The sequence below is a fragment of the Vidua chalybeata genome, chromosome 13 (genome assembly GCF_026979565.1).
Source record: "Vidua chalybeata isolate OUT-0048 chromosome 13, bVidCha1 merged haplotype, whole genome shotgun sequence".
Lineage (NCBI taxonomy): Eukaryota > Metazoa > Chordata > Aves > Passeriformes > Viduidae > Vidua > Vidua chalybeata.
The window spans coordinates 3558338-3576941 of NC_071542.1; the positions used below are offsets into that span (position 1 = coordinate 3558338).

The 18604-nt window shown below is 45.6% G+C and overlaps 1 protein-coding gene across 5 annotated transcripts in view; it reads right to left on the reverse strand.

The window, feature by feature from the left end:
* ZNF592 (zinc finger protein 592) overlaps positions 1 to 18539 on the reverse strand; it is a 35247-nt gene extending 16708 nt beyond the window's left edge. For 2 of the 5 annotated variants that reach the window (XM_053955071.1, XM_053955069.1), the window contains exons 1-2: positions 18482 to 18515; positions 12064 to 14384 (exon numbers count right to left, since the gene is read on the reverse strand). In XM_053955071.1, coding sequence (XP_053811046.1) covers positions 12064 to 14376 — 2313 coding nt within the window. In that variant the 5' untranslated portion in view covers positions 14377 to 14384; positions 18482 to 18515. The other 3 variants (XM_053955067.1, XM_053955070.1, XM_053955068.1) reach the window with 3 other exon arrangements.
* Between the last annotated feature and the right edge of the window lie 65 nt (positions 18540 to 18604).

Genomic DNA, 18604 nt, shown 5'->3' on the forward strand with positions numbered 1-18604 from the left:
ACCAGAAATAATGCAAAGCCTTTTTCCCTCCCTGTTTCATCCTTAATGAAATCCATTTTTACACACATGCTTACTATCAAAACCTATTTGCAGAAGCATCATTTACTCGACATATAAAGTTTTTATGTGAATGTATCATCCCATTTTCAACAGCTGTCAAAAGCTGCTCCCTTTCACAGGTGTCTCGACTCTCTGTACTCCTTCAAAGTCCAGGAGCAGCTACTCCCCCTCTGTAGGAAGCACAATACTGGATGCCTGAGCAGGAGTAGAGCTGAAGCAGATCCCAGCCCACTCTGAGCCCTCCAGGAGCAAAAACTGTCTTCCAACATTTATCATCCCATGAAAAATCACTCCTCTAACTTAAGAATGAACAACAGCACGCAGATAATTATGGATTATCAAATCAAGTAATTTCACTAAATAATTTCCATGGACTTCACTGCTGGCAGCCAGGGTAGGAACATGAGACAGAAGCCCCCAAATCTGACAAAAAATAGAATAAAATTAATGGCCAGCTCCCTTTTCTGTATCATTTCTATTTCATGCAGCACTTCTGTGATGCTCCACTACATAACACCCATCAGGGAAATGTCAAAACCCCTGCAGGTAAGAGAAAGCATCACTTACAATAAAATGCAAAGCTGTGACAAACCTGAAAGGTTCATGGGGTGGAAGGGAATAAAAAATTAGGCACTCAAAAGTGAAAGCTGCAGAAATTGCCAAATACCTGAAAAGCTTTGGATGTGATCTGAGATATGTCACAACTCAAGTTTAGAGGAGAAACAGTTTCTCCAGGAAGGAGAGAAATTAGTGGAAAAATCACATGGTAGGACTCCCATGTACACACCCATAGGAAATTAAAGGAAGCTCAAGAGCATTTCAAATGCTGCAGAAATCCCCTAATTTCAGCAAAGAAAAACAGTGCAAATGGGCCATGGGAATGGGAAAATGAGAAATAGAAAATCCCCCAGGATCTCTCTGCAAGGAGCTGAGAGGGACCTTTAATTCTCCAATGCACTCAATCCCCAAGTAAGAGCTACAAAAGTATGTAATAAGCAATAAATTAATAGTAAATAAGAGCAGTAAGTAATAAGTAAAAGCAGTTTTATTGTGTTTAAGATATTTTTTCTAACTGGCTTGAGAATGGAGAATTTATCTCCCTGGCATTGTTAAAATGGGACTCTTCTTGCTGTGATCTCAACTAATATGTAAGGCAGAGCCACCACAAGCACAAGCTGAAAGCACCTTTGCCCGAGTCACTCAGTGAGAAACACTCTCTCCAGATCCTGCCTTGTCAAAGCCAATTTAGTTTTGATTTTAAGTCAGTTTGAGGCTCACCTCTTCGTCCCCCGCATGTCATACCCACTGCTCCCAAAATCAATCAGCACATGTTGAAAACCTGAATTTTCACCACCCTGTGTGTTCTTGTGCTGGATTTAAATATGCCAAAACCACTCAGTATTTGATGAGCTCCATGCCTGGGTGCTGCTGCCTGGGATGTCAGAGGAGCAGCTCCTGTTAACTCCTGCGTTATGTGAAAGGCTCCACAGGGACCAAAACCATACCAACATAGGCCGGAAAAGTTTGGGGACTGTGAGTAAGAGGCACCAAAATTGTGGTTATCTACTTCAGGCCTGGCAGAAAGCCTGCAAGAAAGTGTGGACACATGATACAGGAATAAAAAGCAAGACTCAGTGAAGATAAGGCTAAATTAATTCATTGCTCCTGCAGACACCACAGAAGGAGCTAGAAGGATTCCCACACTGACACCACACACCACAGGGGGGACATAAACCAGCCCAAGCCTCCAAATTCAGATTGTCTTGTGGAAGAGACAAGACACTGGGCAGTAAATAGACAAAGAAGAGAGATGAGACACAAGGATAAATGAGTAAGAATAAGGAAACTCTCATCCTTAAGCAATATTACTTCTGGACTTGGGAAAAGTCAATGCAGCTTCTCCCTTCTGGGCCCATGGAACAATCCAGGCTCTCCAGAGATGTCAACAACCAAATGGGTAAGGAAGATCTGAGCTGCAATGGGTCAGGCTACCTGGATTTCCCAAAAAGCTTTGCAACATCCTTCACTACAGGATTTTGAGGAAACTAAGGTACCACCACATAAGAGAAGGAGTTTGCTTGGATAAGTGGTCAGAAGAAAAGAATAAGCAGTCCTTTGACAGAGCAAGGTCCCCAGGAAGTTCTGCTGGCATTTGGGCTCTTCAAAATAACCTCAAAGTATCTGGGAAAGCTAAACAGCAAAGATTGATGATCATAACCTAGTAACTCAACATGTTGTAGATAAGGGCGGACCACGAGGGCTGGCTGCAAAAAGAATGTTCAGGGCTGAGGGTAATAAAATGAACCAAGCAAAGAACATACCAGAGCTGAGGAAGGTTCCAGTAAGAGAAAAAAAACATAACTGGTATCTCCTGCTCACACTCATCCTTTTCTCAACACAGCAGAAGACATGAGACCAGACATCCTGCCACGAGGATTACAGGAGGTTCTGCTCATCCCTTTTGCACCAGGAGCTGCTGCACTTGTCAGGAGCCAATGTGCAGCCGTGCTGGACTCCCCACCAAACACTTAGTCTTGGACATGGAGTGGTTCTTCCTTTTGCAACTCTTCTGCTTCGTATGAGAAATTATAACTTGGTTCCAGATGTCACATTTTTATCTCTCTCCTAGTTTTCCATGACTTTTCAAAGAAGTCTGGCAGCAATTTGAGACATTCATTAGTCAGTTATTTCTAAAACATGTTACCAGGACAGGATTCAGTTGTGTAATGTCTGTGTTTTTCATACTCCCATAGCCTACACTTTAATCAAGACTTATTACAAATTTTCTTTAATTCTGGTTTGCCTGCCACATTTCATTTGGGCTTTTCTTCCACAAGTTACATTCACACACAGACAAATGCTCAGAACCTCAGCCATTTTGGAATACTTGAGCTGATTCCCATTTTCATTTATTAACTTCTTCAAAATGGGAAAAAAATTAAATATTCACTGAGATACAGTGCAGATTGAAAAAATATACTACTCAAAAAAGTTTGTCTGTTAAACCCAACCCTATGGCCACAGAGGTGTTTGTAAATCAGGGCATTTATAGTAACACACGGTTTTGCCCCAGACAGTGCCCGTGGAAAGGGAACTGGCACAAGCAAAGAAACATTCGAGCAGTTTTAGTCTCTTTGCTGTTCCAGAGTTAAGTGATGGTGATGAAGTCCGTATCTACTTAAGAGCTGCCCCCAGACTACAAGGGTCCACCTTGACATGATCATCATGGAGCTTCAGTAAAAAACACTTAGGCAGCAACCCTATGGCATGGAACCAGGGCTAGGAAAAAGATTCACAAGCCAAATTATCTCTAAAAAAAAAATTACTAAGTACTCAAAGTTAAACAGTCATAGGGGAACAGAAACTGTATTTGCAGACTGTTAATGTTTCAAAGAATACTTGCCCCTAACATATTCAAACCAAAAATCCCCTACCCTAAAGCCCCAGTTCTTCCCAAATTCAGCCTTTTGCAAGCTATAATTTTTCTGCTTCAGGCAGAGCTGCTGGGGCAGCCAAAGGGTCACAGAGATTAGAAGGATCCTCTTGCTATTAAAAAGTAGTGACCAATTACTACTTAAAGTTAACTTTTAACTTCTCAGTAGCTCTCCCTTCCTGCCTGCTGGGATCAATGCCAGCACCTGTATCCCTCAGCAGGGATACCTGGACTACAGTAGTGCCATGTGCAGGCTCTGGGAGCACAGCTGGCACACCTTCATATCCCTGCCCTCCATGCTCCCCTTCCCGCATCCCTCTGGGATCACTGGTTGTGGGCCACACTACAGTCAAGCTCCAGATGCTTGGAGGGCTATTTTTGACTTATTTCAACCATCCAGGTGACAGCACTGCTGCACAGCATTTTACCAATCTGAGGAGAAGCAGCAGGCAGAGAACTGAACCTGCTGTTGCTGTGATAACTGAACTATACTCCTGCCAAGGGTCTCTCTAAATGAACACACACCATTGCATTAACATGTTCAATTAATGGATGAAAAATACCCCTCCAACAGAAACCCAAGATTATTCATTTGAAGAAGAAAAACCTAGAACCCTAATGTAGAGATTTTATTCTAACTAACCATATCCAAGCACAACAGTTGTTGTTATTTCCTTAGATTATAGCTGCCTATTTTGTCAGCCTAAGGAGCCAATGCCACTCAGGGAGCTTTGCCTGACCTTCAGCTCACTCCCACCTCACATCAATTCATCCTCAGCCTCATTGTTGCATCCTTCCTCCTCCCACTGACCTTTTGTATTTGTATCCTTGAACCTCACTAACTTTTCAACACTCCCAAATCCAGTGTCCTCCTCAGACCTGCACCAAGACCAACTCCTACACACACATCTCAATCATCCCAACACACCAGGATGCTTAACCTTCAGTAAGGCACTCCAATAAAAACTTAACTCTGGAAACTAAGGCCATTAAATAAACAAAAAATGCATTTTTTATACATGGAAAAATCCCTGCTTAAAGCATCGGTGTAAATCTAGAAACTCGACAGCTTAGAGAAACAAAGTGGAAATGCAATGGAAAAATCCACTAGCATCACAAATCTTAGACAACATTGCATCAAATCAGCTTACTTCTGAATTTGCAAAATCTGTAGCTCTTTTCTCTTTATGATCTCAGCTGTAATTTCAAGAATTTCAGTTTTGAAATATTTTCTTTTGACCCACTGTACCAGGTTTATGTGGCAAGGTTTTGGTTGGGAGGGGCTGCAGGGGTGACCTCTGTGAGAAGACACCAGAAGCTGTTCCCCTGTCAGACAGAGATCTGTGATGGACCTGTCACTGGCCAAGACTGAGCTCTTGAGCAGCACCTCTGGGATAACAGATTAGGAAAAGGTAAAAGATGCTGTGCAGCTGGGGAAGAGGAGTGAGAAGACATGAGAGTAAGGGATGCAGCACCCAGGGTTCTCTGGATTGGAGATTGTGTTTATTGCCCATGGTGTTTGCAGCAGCATTAGACACCTCAGAGGGCACCTTCTCCTCACAGCAGGATAGAGCAGACCACCACCACTACCTGAGCTCTCATTCCCCTGCCTTTCACCCACAGAGCTCTCCAGTCACAACTCCAGGTTACCTGGGGCACAATCACAGGTGCCCAGGAAGAAGAAGAATGCAGGAGCAATACTCTTCCCTTTAGTGCCAGCAAACACCAGCTTCCAGCCCCATTTCCATCCTGTCTCCAGCTATTCTCTCTTCCTCACTCTCAGCCATGTCCTGGCCTCCAGTTCACAGCCCTGCTCCTTATCATCTTCCCTCCAGCTGTCCTCAGTCCTCTGGGGCCTGCAGGACCACCAGGACCAGGTATGGGTGGGGAAGGAGGAGACAGATTGGTTCCTCATGGCAACAAACTGATCCCTCAGATCACAAACTGATTTAAGCAGACCATGGAGCTACACACACCCTGGCTTTTCTTCCTCACCAGCCTCTCCTCCTCATCCTGATGCTCTGGTTTGGCCTTGGCTGCAGGCTCTGCTATCCTGCCACTTTGTCTTCACTCCCAGCAATCCCTGCCTGGAGCTCCATTTCCCCAACATGCTTTCATCATAATATCTTCCACCCCTTTGCTTCTACAAAATCTACAGGGAAAATTTCCATAAAAAACAAAATCCATCCTTGCTAGTACCTAAGGACTGCATTAATTACTCTTGGTTTGGGACAGGGAGAAAACTGTGCTTTATGGGGCCAAGGGAATTTTTTGCTGATTCTCAATCCTCTTGTTTTCTAAATTAAAACATGAACTTAAAGGGAGGAAAGAAAAGAAAAATAGGAAAAATACAGCTGCTGCCTTTCTTCTTTTGCTGCTGGGAAATTATCAGGGCAGCATGTGGTTCTGCTAGCTCCTGGCAAGTTTTAGCCAATAAATTATAAAGCACTGATTTAAGATGGAGAAGGAAGAAGAAAAAGAAAAGGCAGCAATAAAATTGCTTTTAAATTACTTGTGTAGATGGTACATAAATAGGACACATCACAACTCATTGAAAAATTTTTATTGGACAAAAAAAAAGAGAAAAGAAAAAGGAAAAAAGTAAGGACAACAAAATGTTCAAGAAAATTCAGAGGTCCTGAGTTAATGTTTTCTACTTTATTTGAGTTGCTAGCTACCTTGGTGCATTTTGGGTGGTCAAGTCAAATAAGAAAGGAAAAGAAAAAAGGATTAAACATCTCTGGTTACCAGTAGATAGACAAGTACGCCCAAGAGGGTCAGGAAGTACTTTTAATTCTTGCCCATTATTGTGCACTGGTCTTTCCTTGCCAAGAAAACAAATAAGCTCTGGGTCAAAACTAGTTTGTGTCCTTTGTTCCATTACTTCTGCTGCAAAGCTCTTCCAGAATTAATTCCTGTGATGATTACAGACTGTCTTCTGATTTTCTGTGTAAATCTATTTCAGTCTGTTCTTGCATCATTATTGCCCCTAAATTAAAAAGCTCCTTTCTACAAAGATCACACCAGATACAGGTTGAGAGTGGATACAGAGAACACACTGTAATGATAAGCACATCCAAAATGCAGGCACCAGGAGCTGCATGGGCTTTGTTCCTCTCCTGTAATTTGAGCCCTGAAAACTGTCTGATGCTGATGAGTTGCCCAGAGCTATTCCTGTGAGCACAGGAAGTACTTCTTGAGGGCAGATTTTGTTTCTGGTGGGGGAAAAAGGTGCCACTATACTCACCTTAATCCTCTGTCTGCTTCAGTGCTGAAGGAGACCTACCCTCATTTACGATGCCTAGCTGAACTCATAAAGGGGTTTTAATTTCCCCTTAGGAGATCATATTTCCATTTCTGGTCATTCTTCCCTCAGTTATTCCAGTCTATCCTGGTAAACAAAACAATACACTCCTCTCCAACTTGGTTATTTCTAGCACGAGGGAGCATTACCACAGCCCTGACTGGTGCTGCAGATTGACGTTAAGTCTCCTGCACAGTTGTGCCATCTCAGTCATTCAAAGAGTTCTCAAGACCAAAAATCTTGCCTTTGGGTGCTTTTCATACCTTTCATACTCAGTCTTCAAGATCATCTAGAACCTCCTGTAAAATATTCCTCATTTTCCATAACTTCTTACTTTGTTAGTTTGGTTCAGCAAATTTTTTAACACAGTCACCCTCCAAAGTCTCCTTAACGTAAATATTTACTCCACAGATACCCAAAACCATCCCTTGGGAGATCTCAAAAGCCTGATCCCAGCTGCAATTATTTCTGGGAGTTTACCTAATTCTGCTCCAACCTCACAATCCAACTTCTCCAGTATATCCATTCTTCATGCAGTCCTCTAACAACCATCTCATTGAACATCAAGGAGATGAGGCTAAACTCATTTCTCAATTCCAATAATAAAGATTAGTTTGGCATAAACTACACCTACTTAAATATCCTTCCTCCCCCTCTCACCCCCTAAAAATCTTGCTCTAGAACACACCACTGTATCAGACCAAACAGACCTGAAGTTACATGGAACATGTGGTACCACCTCTTCAACATCTGTCAAGCATAATGCCTACACAGACCACAACTTCTGGTTTGAACAAATCCAACCTGACAGCTATTCAAATTCCTATACTGCTTCCTTCTTGCAGTTCAGCAATGGAAAAGGTCCCACTGAGCAACTTGATTCACAAGCTTGAAAAATTGCAGAATTGGTCTCACTAGTTGCAAAAAAAAGGCAAAGTCACTCTGATCCATTAAGATGATCCATTCAAAACATACATCTAATAAATCTAGTTATTTATGCTTCTGAAGTGGATTATTCAAGCCTGTATCCCCCCCTGCAAGCCACAGAGATCCCATCCCACCACGGTATTCAGCTGGGAGGAACTGCCTTCATCCTACACATATTCTGTACCAAAATAAACCCTGCTGCACTCTGAGCAGCTGCAATCATGTACATGTTTAAAAATACAACATTAAGGTCAAGCTCTCCATCATTTTTGTAAAGGTCTTTCCTTTAGAAAACCACAGCACCTTCTAAACCACATGATCATCCCCCTCTCTTCCTCCCCCTTGCTCCAAATCTCCTCCTTTCCCTGCTGTATAAGCCACATCGCTATCTTTCTTCCTTCCTGCAATAGAACTGTGACCCAGCCATGTCACTCACATTTTGGCCACTCCTAGGAAAGTAATTTACAATTATCCATCCCATTTATGCAGGATTTACCCACAGCCATGTAGGAGTGTAACACCAGGTATTTTCCCAAGCCAATATCTGGAAGAAAGAGAAAAACCAAAAATCCCCTTTCAAGTAGCTCTGGGAAACCTGAAAATGTCAGAGTAATTCACAAAGTCATGGTAAGAAATTCCAATTAAAGTGAAAAGTCTTCAGTATCAGCACAAGATAAGTTTTCTCATGGAGCAGAGACAGCTTAAGCTCTTCCCCCTCTCCAATCCAATCATTCCTGCCTCTTATCACAGGGTGCTCGTCCTTCAGCTTCTGGGTAACTGAAAACATCATACTGAAAAATAAGTCTCTTTCCTGCTATTTCTTTTCTCCATCAACCCCGGTGGATCAGCCCTTCCTTCATAGCAAGGTGCCACACCAAAGCCATATCCAAAATAGATTTTGAGTTAAAAGCACCATAACTGAGCACTTCAAAGCCTGCTTGGTTTCACAAGTTACAGTCACACTGGATGTGCATCCAGATTTGGTGTCATTTAACAGAAAAGCTTTCAAGAACACAGATCAAAAATCACCTGGCTTATTTTCCATAGGTCTCCATCTTCTAGTACAAACCCAGATGCTGTGGATAAATTGCTTTTATCCTTTCCCTTCAGCTGAAGTTGCTCTTTCCATTATACATTCATCTACCCTTTCCAAGCATCTTCGTTTTTTAGGGACAATCTGGTACCAAGCATCTGAATAGTCACAGATTAAAAGCTTTTGGCCATAATACAGAGGGGACCTGCTTTGCTACTTCTGGAAGCTCCTTAGAAGGCATAAATCAAGACAAGTCTTTATGTGGAAAGCATCAGTACTTCCTAGTTTCTCAGTGAGGCATGGCAAAGAGTTTGTGCCTGAATTCTGAGACAGAATAAGAAATTTTAAAATACAAAAATTTTCCAAATTATCAGAGTGCAGTTTTTTGCTGTCTTTAAGAAACTATGGCAATCGCACCCCATACCACCACTTCTAAACCAGCATTTCAACACAGTGAGACAGACATCAGGTATGGAGGAAAAAATACACAGCTTTTGTTCAAAATGCACAAAATCATGATAAAACTCTAGCTAATTAGTCTCTTGAGATCTAGGGATGTGGTTCATAGCCAAGTTTGCCCACAACAATTAATACTATTTCTACATTCTGACAGATTGCTGTGGATCAAGAACGACAACTGGTGTGGACTGTGGTTTTAATTAGATGTACCAGTATGTAAATCAACATCTTCTGCCCTGTAGACATAGTGGTTTTGAACCATTACCAGGGCACTAAAATATGTTCACTACGGGTGTTACATCAATGCCTTCCTCAGCAACCCAATTTCAGAGAATCAGAGAATCCCACACTGGTTTGGGTTGGCAGGGACCTTGAAGACCATCTCGTTCCACTCCTCTGCCATGGGCAGGGACACCTCCCACTAGACCAGGTTGCTCCAAGCCCCATCCAACCTTGCCTTGAATATTTACGGGGATGGGGCAGCCACAGCTTCTCTAGGCAACCCATGCCAGGGCCTCACCCCATCACAGGGAAGAATTTTTCTACACCCAATTTCTACCACTGCACCAAAAAACAAGTGTCCTGGCTCAACTCTGCAGATGGAAACCAGAGTTTTTAACCAGTTCTACCATGTAAGAAAGTGTTTGCAAAATCAGTCATTTGATCCTCTCCTGCTTATACCAACACTTCTCTTTTTTCTGACCAAACCAGAAAGAACAACCCAAGGAATTAACCTAATACAGAGTCAGGGTATCTTTCAGAAAGTGGTGGCCATGTTCTCCTGTTCCAGGAGTTTATGACACACATTCCAACAGCTTCACCTACGACCTCCTCACACCAGGATTAACAGCATTACATTCATTAATACCCTATATGCAAAACCTTCAGCTTCTCAGACCTTGATACTGCTGGGAGCTACACTGTGTTATCCACATGGCACACATGATGTGAAGGTCACCCATACCTTTTCCCTTGGACAGCTCAGAGAATCAGGGATCCCTATGAGACCACTGAATTTCACCCATCCTTTCACCTCTCAGCCCAGTGACACCAAACACCTGGGCTCTGGTAAAAGGCAGTGGGATGATTTCCATCAGCTACTGCTAAATCCAGACACATCATTAGAGGCATGGGGCACAAATGCTTACTTCCTTTAGAAATGTAACAACTTTACTGAAACAGATGTTCTGGGAACAGCATGGAGCACCACCGTGCAGCCTGGAGGACAGCAGATATACAGTGGAAAAGGACTCCCAGAGCAGTGCATGCATCCTGTGGAGTGTAAACATGGGAAGATCTAACAGGGAGGAACTGGTTTCAGGACATCAAAAGTAGTCTCTTTTTCCAGTGCTTCTCTTCAGAAAAATACCGCAAAAATAATCTCACATCTAGCAGAACTACTTGATGTGAGAGGCGTAAACGCTATTCTTGGTTAAGTTACAGAATAAATTATTTGATTACAAGCTAAAAATACTTACTATCACACATTCTTTTCCTCTTTAAGGAGCTCTTGAATTGATAATCCCACAACAGAAATAAGGAAGTACATTTTTAATGCCACTGATTAACATTTTAGATTACTTCGGAGCATTCACTGTATCCCTTCTCCTGGAAGTTTTAATGCCAGACTGCTGACATTTCCTAAAAAGCATTATAGTTGAAAAATAAGTTGGTGCGTTGACAGAGCGCAGTGCTCACTGACCTGCCTCAGGCAAGAAACCTGATTATGTGGCCACACTGATCCCTTTTGGCCTCGTCATTTTTTACGACATCAAAACCATTCAGCCATAATCTATTTTTTTTTGGTGGCTGATGAATTTAAGATTACAAACTATCTAAATGGGACCACAGCAACCTCAATAATCCTGCAAGCCATTCAAGCAGCACAGGGAGGCTCTGGAGAGTGCAGGTGTTCTGACAGCCACGGTAGAGATGTGGTCATCTTCCCAAACAATGGCATGGAGTCCTGTTTTTTTGCAGCCCTTGCTTTGGGAGCCAGCTCTACTGGCAGCCACACCTACCTGGAAAGCTTTCACCTCATCCAAAGAGATAAGGAGAAAGGAGTCCTCCTCCTCCTCAACTGCAGACTGGTTAACACTTAAACAAGACTAACCGTGTCTTCTAAAATAAAAGCCATAATCAAAGTGTATGGTCCTGGTCCACAACAATAATCATCTTCTCTTCATCAGGGGAAACCTAAGCTAGAGTTCAATTTAAGGGGATTCCAACCAGGTCCATAAAGGTGGTGGAGACCTGAGGGCAGGAAGCCACAAACAAGAACCCTGCTATGCACCCACTCGCCCTGTACCAGCCAAAGGGCAAAAGCAGCCAGAATCAGCCTTCCCCCCCACGTACCACAGCAGGCCTGTCCAATACACAGCTGACCACATCAACAGCAACAATAACACCCGATGTGCAACGCATCACACAGAAGGTTTTGGCACCAGTTCCAGGAAAGGCAACATTCAACTGTGCCAGATCTCCCCCAGCCACACTTACAGCACAAAAAACCTGTTTCAGGTAACACTTCACTGATCCTCCCCTACAGCTTTTTGCATGCCTCATCCAAGCAATCTTTCATCTCCATCACCTTTCTTTGACACTCAAGCATCTCCACAGCCTCCTTACTATGCTCTTTTTACTGGCAGAGGGTAGAAAGAAGGCAAGTAAACACTAAACATCTCTCCACATGCACGCATCTGGGCTCACGTGCATTCCAAATTCTCCCCATAAGCACTTTTTTAGGCAAAGCAACTCAATTGCCACCACCATGCCTACTTTTCCCCTTGAGGACAATCTCTTTAAACTCGGAGAGATTTAACTAATAACATTAAAATGATGACTTACCAGTCTCTCATTATCTTCTGAGGTTCTCTGGTAATGAGCTGCTAAAGAAGTGTAATCCTGCTCCTGCTTGTTACACTCCAAACACTTAAGTCCATGACGGATTAGCCTCTGTGGGTCTGTGTAGAGAGGCAAGGCTGGCTGAGTGCTTGCAGAAATCCCTACCCCACCTCCTGAAGCAGCAGTGGACTTAGGTGGAGGAGAGGACGAGAGAAAAGTCTGAGAAGCTGGAGAGACTGAAGAGCTTGTAGGAGAAGGTGAAAACATTTGGTCTATGGAAATTGGTTTCATGAGCAGCTGAGAACACTGCATGATAAATCCTTTGCTCTTATGATCTCGTGCATGTTTAAGCAAGCTACACTTATTAAAAAAAAGGAGCATAGTTGAACACTGAGTGCACATTACTTCAATGTGAACGCTTCGCCTACTATAGTGTTGAGTCAGGCTTTTCTCTAAGGCAAATGAGTCCCCACATTCCAGGCAACAATACCCAGAGGCAGGTAAATTAATACTACTGTCAGGTGGGGGGCTAAGGTTCGGAGTATATATCGGCACTGGATTGGCACTGTGTAGCACTTTATGGAATGCCTCCATGACAACGGGAGCAGCTTTCTTGACTTGGTGCACCAGTGGCACTGACATCTGTGTCACTTGAGGCTGGTTTCGCCTCTGTGCCGATGTCTTCGCTGTAACAGAAGCAGCAACACTGTGGGGGACCAAGTTGAGATTTGCCAAGTGCAGAGCTTTGGGAAGAAGGCTGGAGGTGGTTGTGTTGGATGGCTGCGTCACAGTACCCTGCTGCTGCCTCTTGACCCCCACTTTTATGGCACCACTGCTGCAGTTTGGCAGTGGAGATAAGGACACAGTGCAAGTGCTGTTTGCAATATCCATTTTCATACTGTCTGAGTAAGGACTCATTACATTTGACAGCTGGATAGCCACAGCAACCCCGTTTTTAGCTGAATTCCTGCCAGCCTCACCTTCTGTAACTGCACTAGTGTCTGGGGATGGGAAAGATTTGATAAACTCTTCAGCAGAAGAGGTTTCTGCAGGTGACTCTTCTGAAGATTTGCCCAACTCATCATTCTCTGGCAAAATTCTAGTTACAGTCCTTTTAATTTCACCGGAAGATGTCTTGATAGTCTTGATTCTAACTTTGGGGATAGCTGGCGGAGAGCCAGCTGCCATGGAAGGAGAGCCTTTCCCACTGCTGTCACTGCACACACTCCGAGGACTCTCAGGCTGCTTGCTACCCTTCCTCACCACCTCCAATGGGCTTCGGGGACTCTTTGGCGACTTGGGCATTTTTGGACTTCCCTTCGTCCCATCTTTAAAAGGACCAGGTTCCTTGGTAAAATTTGGCTGATCGCTTTTTGGAACACACACTACCTTTTTGGCCTGAAGAGCTACTAATGCTGCCACACAGGATGACAACTTGGAATGAGTTGGCTTTAGCCTCTGCCGAGGTGGAATTGATGAAGACATGTTTAGCTCAGGCACAGACCCCTTGCCGTCTCCTAAACTGTTGTGAGGGAGGTCTCCAAACACCAAGCCTTCCCCAAGAAAGCTGTTGGTATCTAACAAGTCCTTGCTTGACTCTGCAAACCTTTCCACTGCTCTATCTTGCTCTTTCCTGGTCATTTCCAGCCTATTCTCTGTCTGGCAGTGGATTTCTGTCTTCTGTTCCTTTTTACAGTACTGATCAAACATGCTTAATTCGGGCTCTGGCACCTTCCTAAAATGATCTAGGACTGAAGCCCCTGTTGGTACATATATCGAAGGCGGTGGAAAGTAGGGAGTTTGGGCATGTGTGGGTTTATCCCCAAGACTGTTCTCTTTGAATGTATCCTCTGGTTCAGGGCTGGAAATGGGACTAAACTGACTAAATGTTGGCAAAGCCTCTGACTTGGACTCATCCAGTTTATCAGAGTAACCTCTCGAGCTGTCACCATTAATAAAAGTTGACTCAAACTTGCCATAATTATGGACTAAAGCATGAGCCTCAGCTGGCAGGTCAGAGCCACGAAACCCATTGTGCAACAGACCAGTTCCAAGGTGATTCCCCTCCTTTTCTGCCTCAAAAGACTCCTGGCGACTTGTGTTCTTCACTATCACACTCACAACAGGTGCATCAGAGGGAGGCAGAGAGTGGGATAAGGACACATTCTCATCGATGCACATTCCCGATGACTTCAGGTGATTCTCACTCTCCTCCCCAGCTGATGGAATGGTCTCCTTAGCATCAAGACTAGTTGGATCAGGGATGTCAAAAGCAGCCAAGAGGTCATCAAAGTCGGGGGTTTTCATGTCCCCCATGATGAAAGCTACAATCAAAAGCACAAAAAATACTTTGTCAAGTACATTTCCCCCATGGACAAACTTTTTAAGACTCATGCGCATCAACATCTTCTGTGACAAAAATCACAGCTGCCCAAAGCCTGGGGTGTGGGCAGAGCTGCTCCTCAGAGCTGCTTTAAGCAGCATGGTGAGAGACAGCAAGCATCCCCTTCTCCCAGGATGCCCAAGAACAGAGCTGGTACAAGCATGGCCTTTGAAACCACACCCAGCTCATGCAGGGGACATCTTTTCAACCTGTCAGGTGCACCACTAATCCAAAGCCAGCTATCATCATGAGCCTCAAGAGAAGGGTCTGAAGTACATTAGCAGAGGGTGTTTTTTTTTGTTTGGGTGGGGTTTTTGTAGAGCTAATAGACAGCAATCACTGCTGATTTCTCAACATATGTCACATTTGAAGAACTCAGTCTTTTCTCAAGGAAGAAAGGCGGGGGCAAACAGGTGGCCCAAGAGACACAGACCTGAAAAGTGAGATGACTCCCTACCCTGAGCAATTTAAATAATAGAAGTCTTCAGTAAATATTTCAATACAACAGTTCCAAGAAGGATTATTTGAAACAGGGGCAATCCTTAATTATGATGTGAAGCAAAAACCACCCAAAGATAGAATAAAGAACTATATCCAAATCGTAAGATGAAACTGTGCTCCCAGCCAGCACTTTCTTTCTAAGCTCTTCAGAAAGGAAGTGGGGACTTGGAGCACTCAACACAGCAACCTACAACAGCAATAATCAAGCTCTGGTGAGATGCATGAAAACTGAAAGCACAGAATTACTAGAACATTTGTGTTCACTACTGTCAGGGATACTGGATTTACACTGTTAAACCAAAATATTTTCAAGTTGTTACAATACAGAGACTTCACAAATGTTTAATGCACCATTCTTTTAATATATTTTATTTAAACCCCAAATTTATGTGAACTGGTGTGTGCTGTATGTAACGGACCAGAAAAAAAAACCAAAATGTGTCAACAGAACTAGCAGAGCACCAGTTCCTGCTTGGCAAGGAGCATCCACAGGCAAGGCGAGTCCTGCCACACTTGACTTGGGCTGCAACAATGCTGCCAAAGCCAGCAGCAAGCCAGGGAGACCGAGGGGGTGGCAGGATTCCAGGACAACTGGGAAGAACTGGGAGCAGCGTTGCAGGCAGAGAAGAGGACCACGGGCGAGGGAGAGGGAGAGAGAAAAGCCACCTGATGCCTTCCCAAAAGGGGCCTGATTTAAGGCTGCTGTCATTATTAACGATTCAGTTTAGAAGTTTGTCAAGTATCACAGTCAAACCAAACAAAGCTCAACCCTTCTGGCCAGGCTGCTAAAATGAGGAACAACTCCTGGGCCAGGAGAAATCACTTGGAGTGGAACACAGGGACACAGTGGTCTTTGAGTTTTAGCTCAGCCATTACTCCAGACAAGTCCCAGAGGTGCTGCTTTGGTTAATCTACTGCAAAACACTCTGCTGAGATTTACTTGGCGTAAAAGTGGCTTGCTGTGGCTGAACCTAAACTTGTTCTTAAATTAAACCACAAATATGAAGGTCCATAGAGGGCTATGCAATAATTTGCAACCACGTCCCTCAAGGAATCACAGCTGGGCATGAAATCCCTGGAAGCCCACATTATCCACACACTCCACATTCCCAGCACTTGATAAGGACTTTGGAAACAACACAGATTACTGTAGTTGGCAAAGGCATGGACCTGAAACTTCCCATTCCTTTGGGTGGGAAAAGTTATACCAGCTGGGAGACAGCTAGGCACCACGCAGCTCCCAAAATTTCTGGCACACAAATCCTTCTGCAAGGAAGACACTTCATTCCATAACCAGGCATGATTGAGTTTTGTACAGACAAAAATGAGCCTGCCAATCACTCTTGACCTTCCCCTTCTCACTCTGGAACACCTCTCTGCATCTGTTTTAAAATGCAAGACAAATCCCACATATCTGCAGCATCTCAAAATATCCTTTACTTGGATGAAACCTTGCTTTTTCAGAAGGATTTGTGTTCGCCTTTGAGTCTTATAAGACACCGTTTTACTGGCTTTGCAGTGACGAGGGCACAAGTCTCTACCTAAGTATTTCTCCACAGAACTGCATCTTAAACTTGTCATACACAAAGCTACACTTTCTCAGAATAAAGCAAGTTTTGACCCAGATTCTAGAGAATAAGTATCTTATCGACAGAAGTGATTTTTAAATAACATAAATTTAAACTTTTGACTTAACACTATATAATTCTGATCACAGATAACAAACAAAAAAATGATATTAATGGAAATTATGTAAACTAGCCTGTGAGGAAAGCTGAAAATTAAGACCTTTGTCCTTACTCCATCATTCTTGTGCAAAGGACTGCAAACCCAAGCTTAGGATCCAATGAAAACATGGAGGCTGAGACTTGCAAAGCAGTAGAAGAGGTGAATAAAGTGAGCAAAGGAGAAGGACTTACGGAGTACTGAGTGCATTTCAGTGTGCAAACTCAACCTCCCTATAGAACATTTCTCCAGGAATCAGGAAACCTGGAAGGCTCCAAGACATCCAAAAAAGCCCTGGGGAAGGATGTCAAATCCCAGTGCCATGTGCTATGGATAAGCTTCAAAGTCAAGGAGAGGCACCACAGGACCCACTTCCTCCACTCACTCCTTACAAACCTTTTGCCAGCAGTGCTATTCCCAGGGACTTCTGGAGACTGGGAGTAGATGCTCTGCAGCTTTGAAACTAGGGAGGAGGTTTGAGATTGCCACTTAATAGTGAAGCATGAAACCCCAGTTACACCACGGAAATTAATCACAGAATGGCTTGGGTAGGAAGGGACCTTGATGACCATCTAGTTTCAATCCCCTGCTGTAGGGGATTATTTATCATGTACATTGCCATTACTAAATATTGGTAATTCTGCAAAACAACAATGTACATCTGCCAAGAACTGCTCAAGCCCGGCTGGTGTCTCCGGGAGGGGATGCAGAGACTGCATGACACTGGAATCCCATGGGAGGGCAAGGATAGCAGGAGCCGAGAAGCGCGGGGAAGACAGGGGATTGGGGAAGAGGCCGCTGTCAGGGCTGCGGAGGAGGCACGGGGCAGCCGCAGCTGGCGGAGGGCTGAAGCGGCGGGCGCTCAGTGGAAGGAGGGACTCGGGGCTGTAACACCCGTGAAAGTTTCATGAGCCCCGTGCGACTCTGTCTGCGAACGGGGCCGCTGGGCTGGGGACTCGTCCGGCCCGTGGCACTCCTACACACACAGCGACACGCGCCCCCACACATATCCACACACACACCACCCCCACCCCACGCCGTCCCCACCCGAGACAAAGGCCGGCCCCGCCGCCCCCCGCGCTGACACCCGGTCCGGCCCGGCCCCGCCGCACGTGGGCCGCCCGCCGAACTTAGTTTGTCCCGGCGCCGCCGGGCCGGGCCGGACCGGGCCGGGCCGCCGCGGGCACCGCAGCCGATCGGGGCAGGGAACTGAAGAACGGGGAGAGGTGGCGGCCTGCGGGCCGGAAGAGCCGGTGCGGGCGCGCAGGGCTCGGTGCGCCGGCGGCGGGGCCGCCCGCCCTGCCCGCGGGGCGGCAGCACCGCCCGGCCGCGGGGCCGGCGGGAGGGAGGGAGCGCGGGAGGGCGGAGGGCAGCGGGAGGGGCGGGCCCGGCGCGGCCGGGCCCGGGCGGGCGGGCAGGACTCACCCACGCAGGCAGATCCTCCGGGCCCACCGGGCCCGCGCGGCCTCACCCCGCACCGGGCACCAACGGCCGCAACATGGCGGCGGCGGCAGCGGGTGGGGCCGGGGGCGGGGCGGGGCGGGCCCAGCGGAACCGCCCCCCCTTCCCTTCCCTTCCCTTCCCTTCCCTTCCCTTCCCTTCCCTTCCCTTCCCTTCCCTTCCCTTCCCTTCCCTTCCCTTCCCTTCCCTTCCCTTCCCTTCCCTTCCCTTCCCTTCCCTTCCCTTCCCTTCCCTTCCCACCGCTCTCCCGCAGGGTGGCTCCTGACAGAGGCGTCCACGGGCCCAGCCCGGTCCCGCCGCCCCCTGACGCCGCCGAGGCCCCGCGCTCCCGCTGTTCTAAGGTGTCCTCACCAAAACCTGCCCCGAGAACGGCTCCCGCTGCAGTCCCCGCTCCGTGTCTTCAACTCCTTCCTCGCTGTGTCCCACACCCGCCCTGTTGCGGTTTGCTCACAATTACACCGATCGACCCAGTGA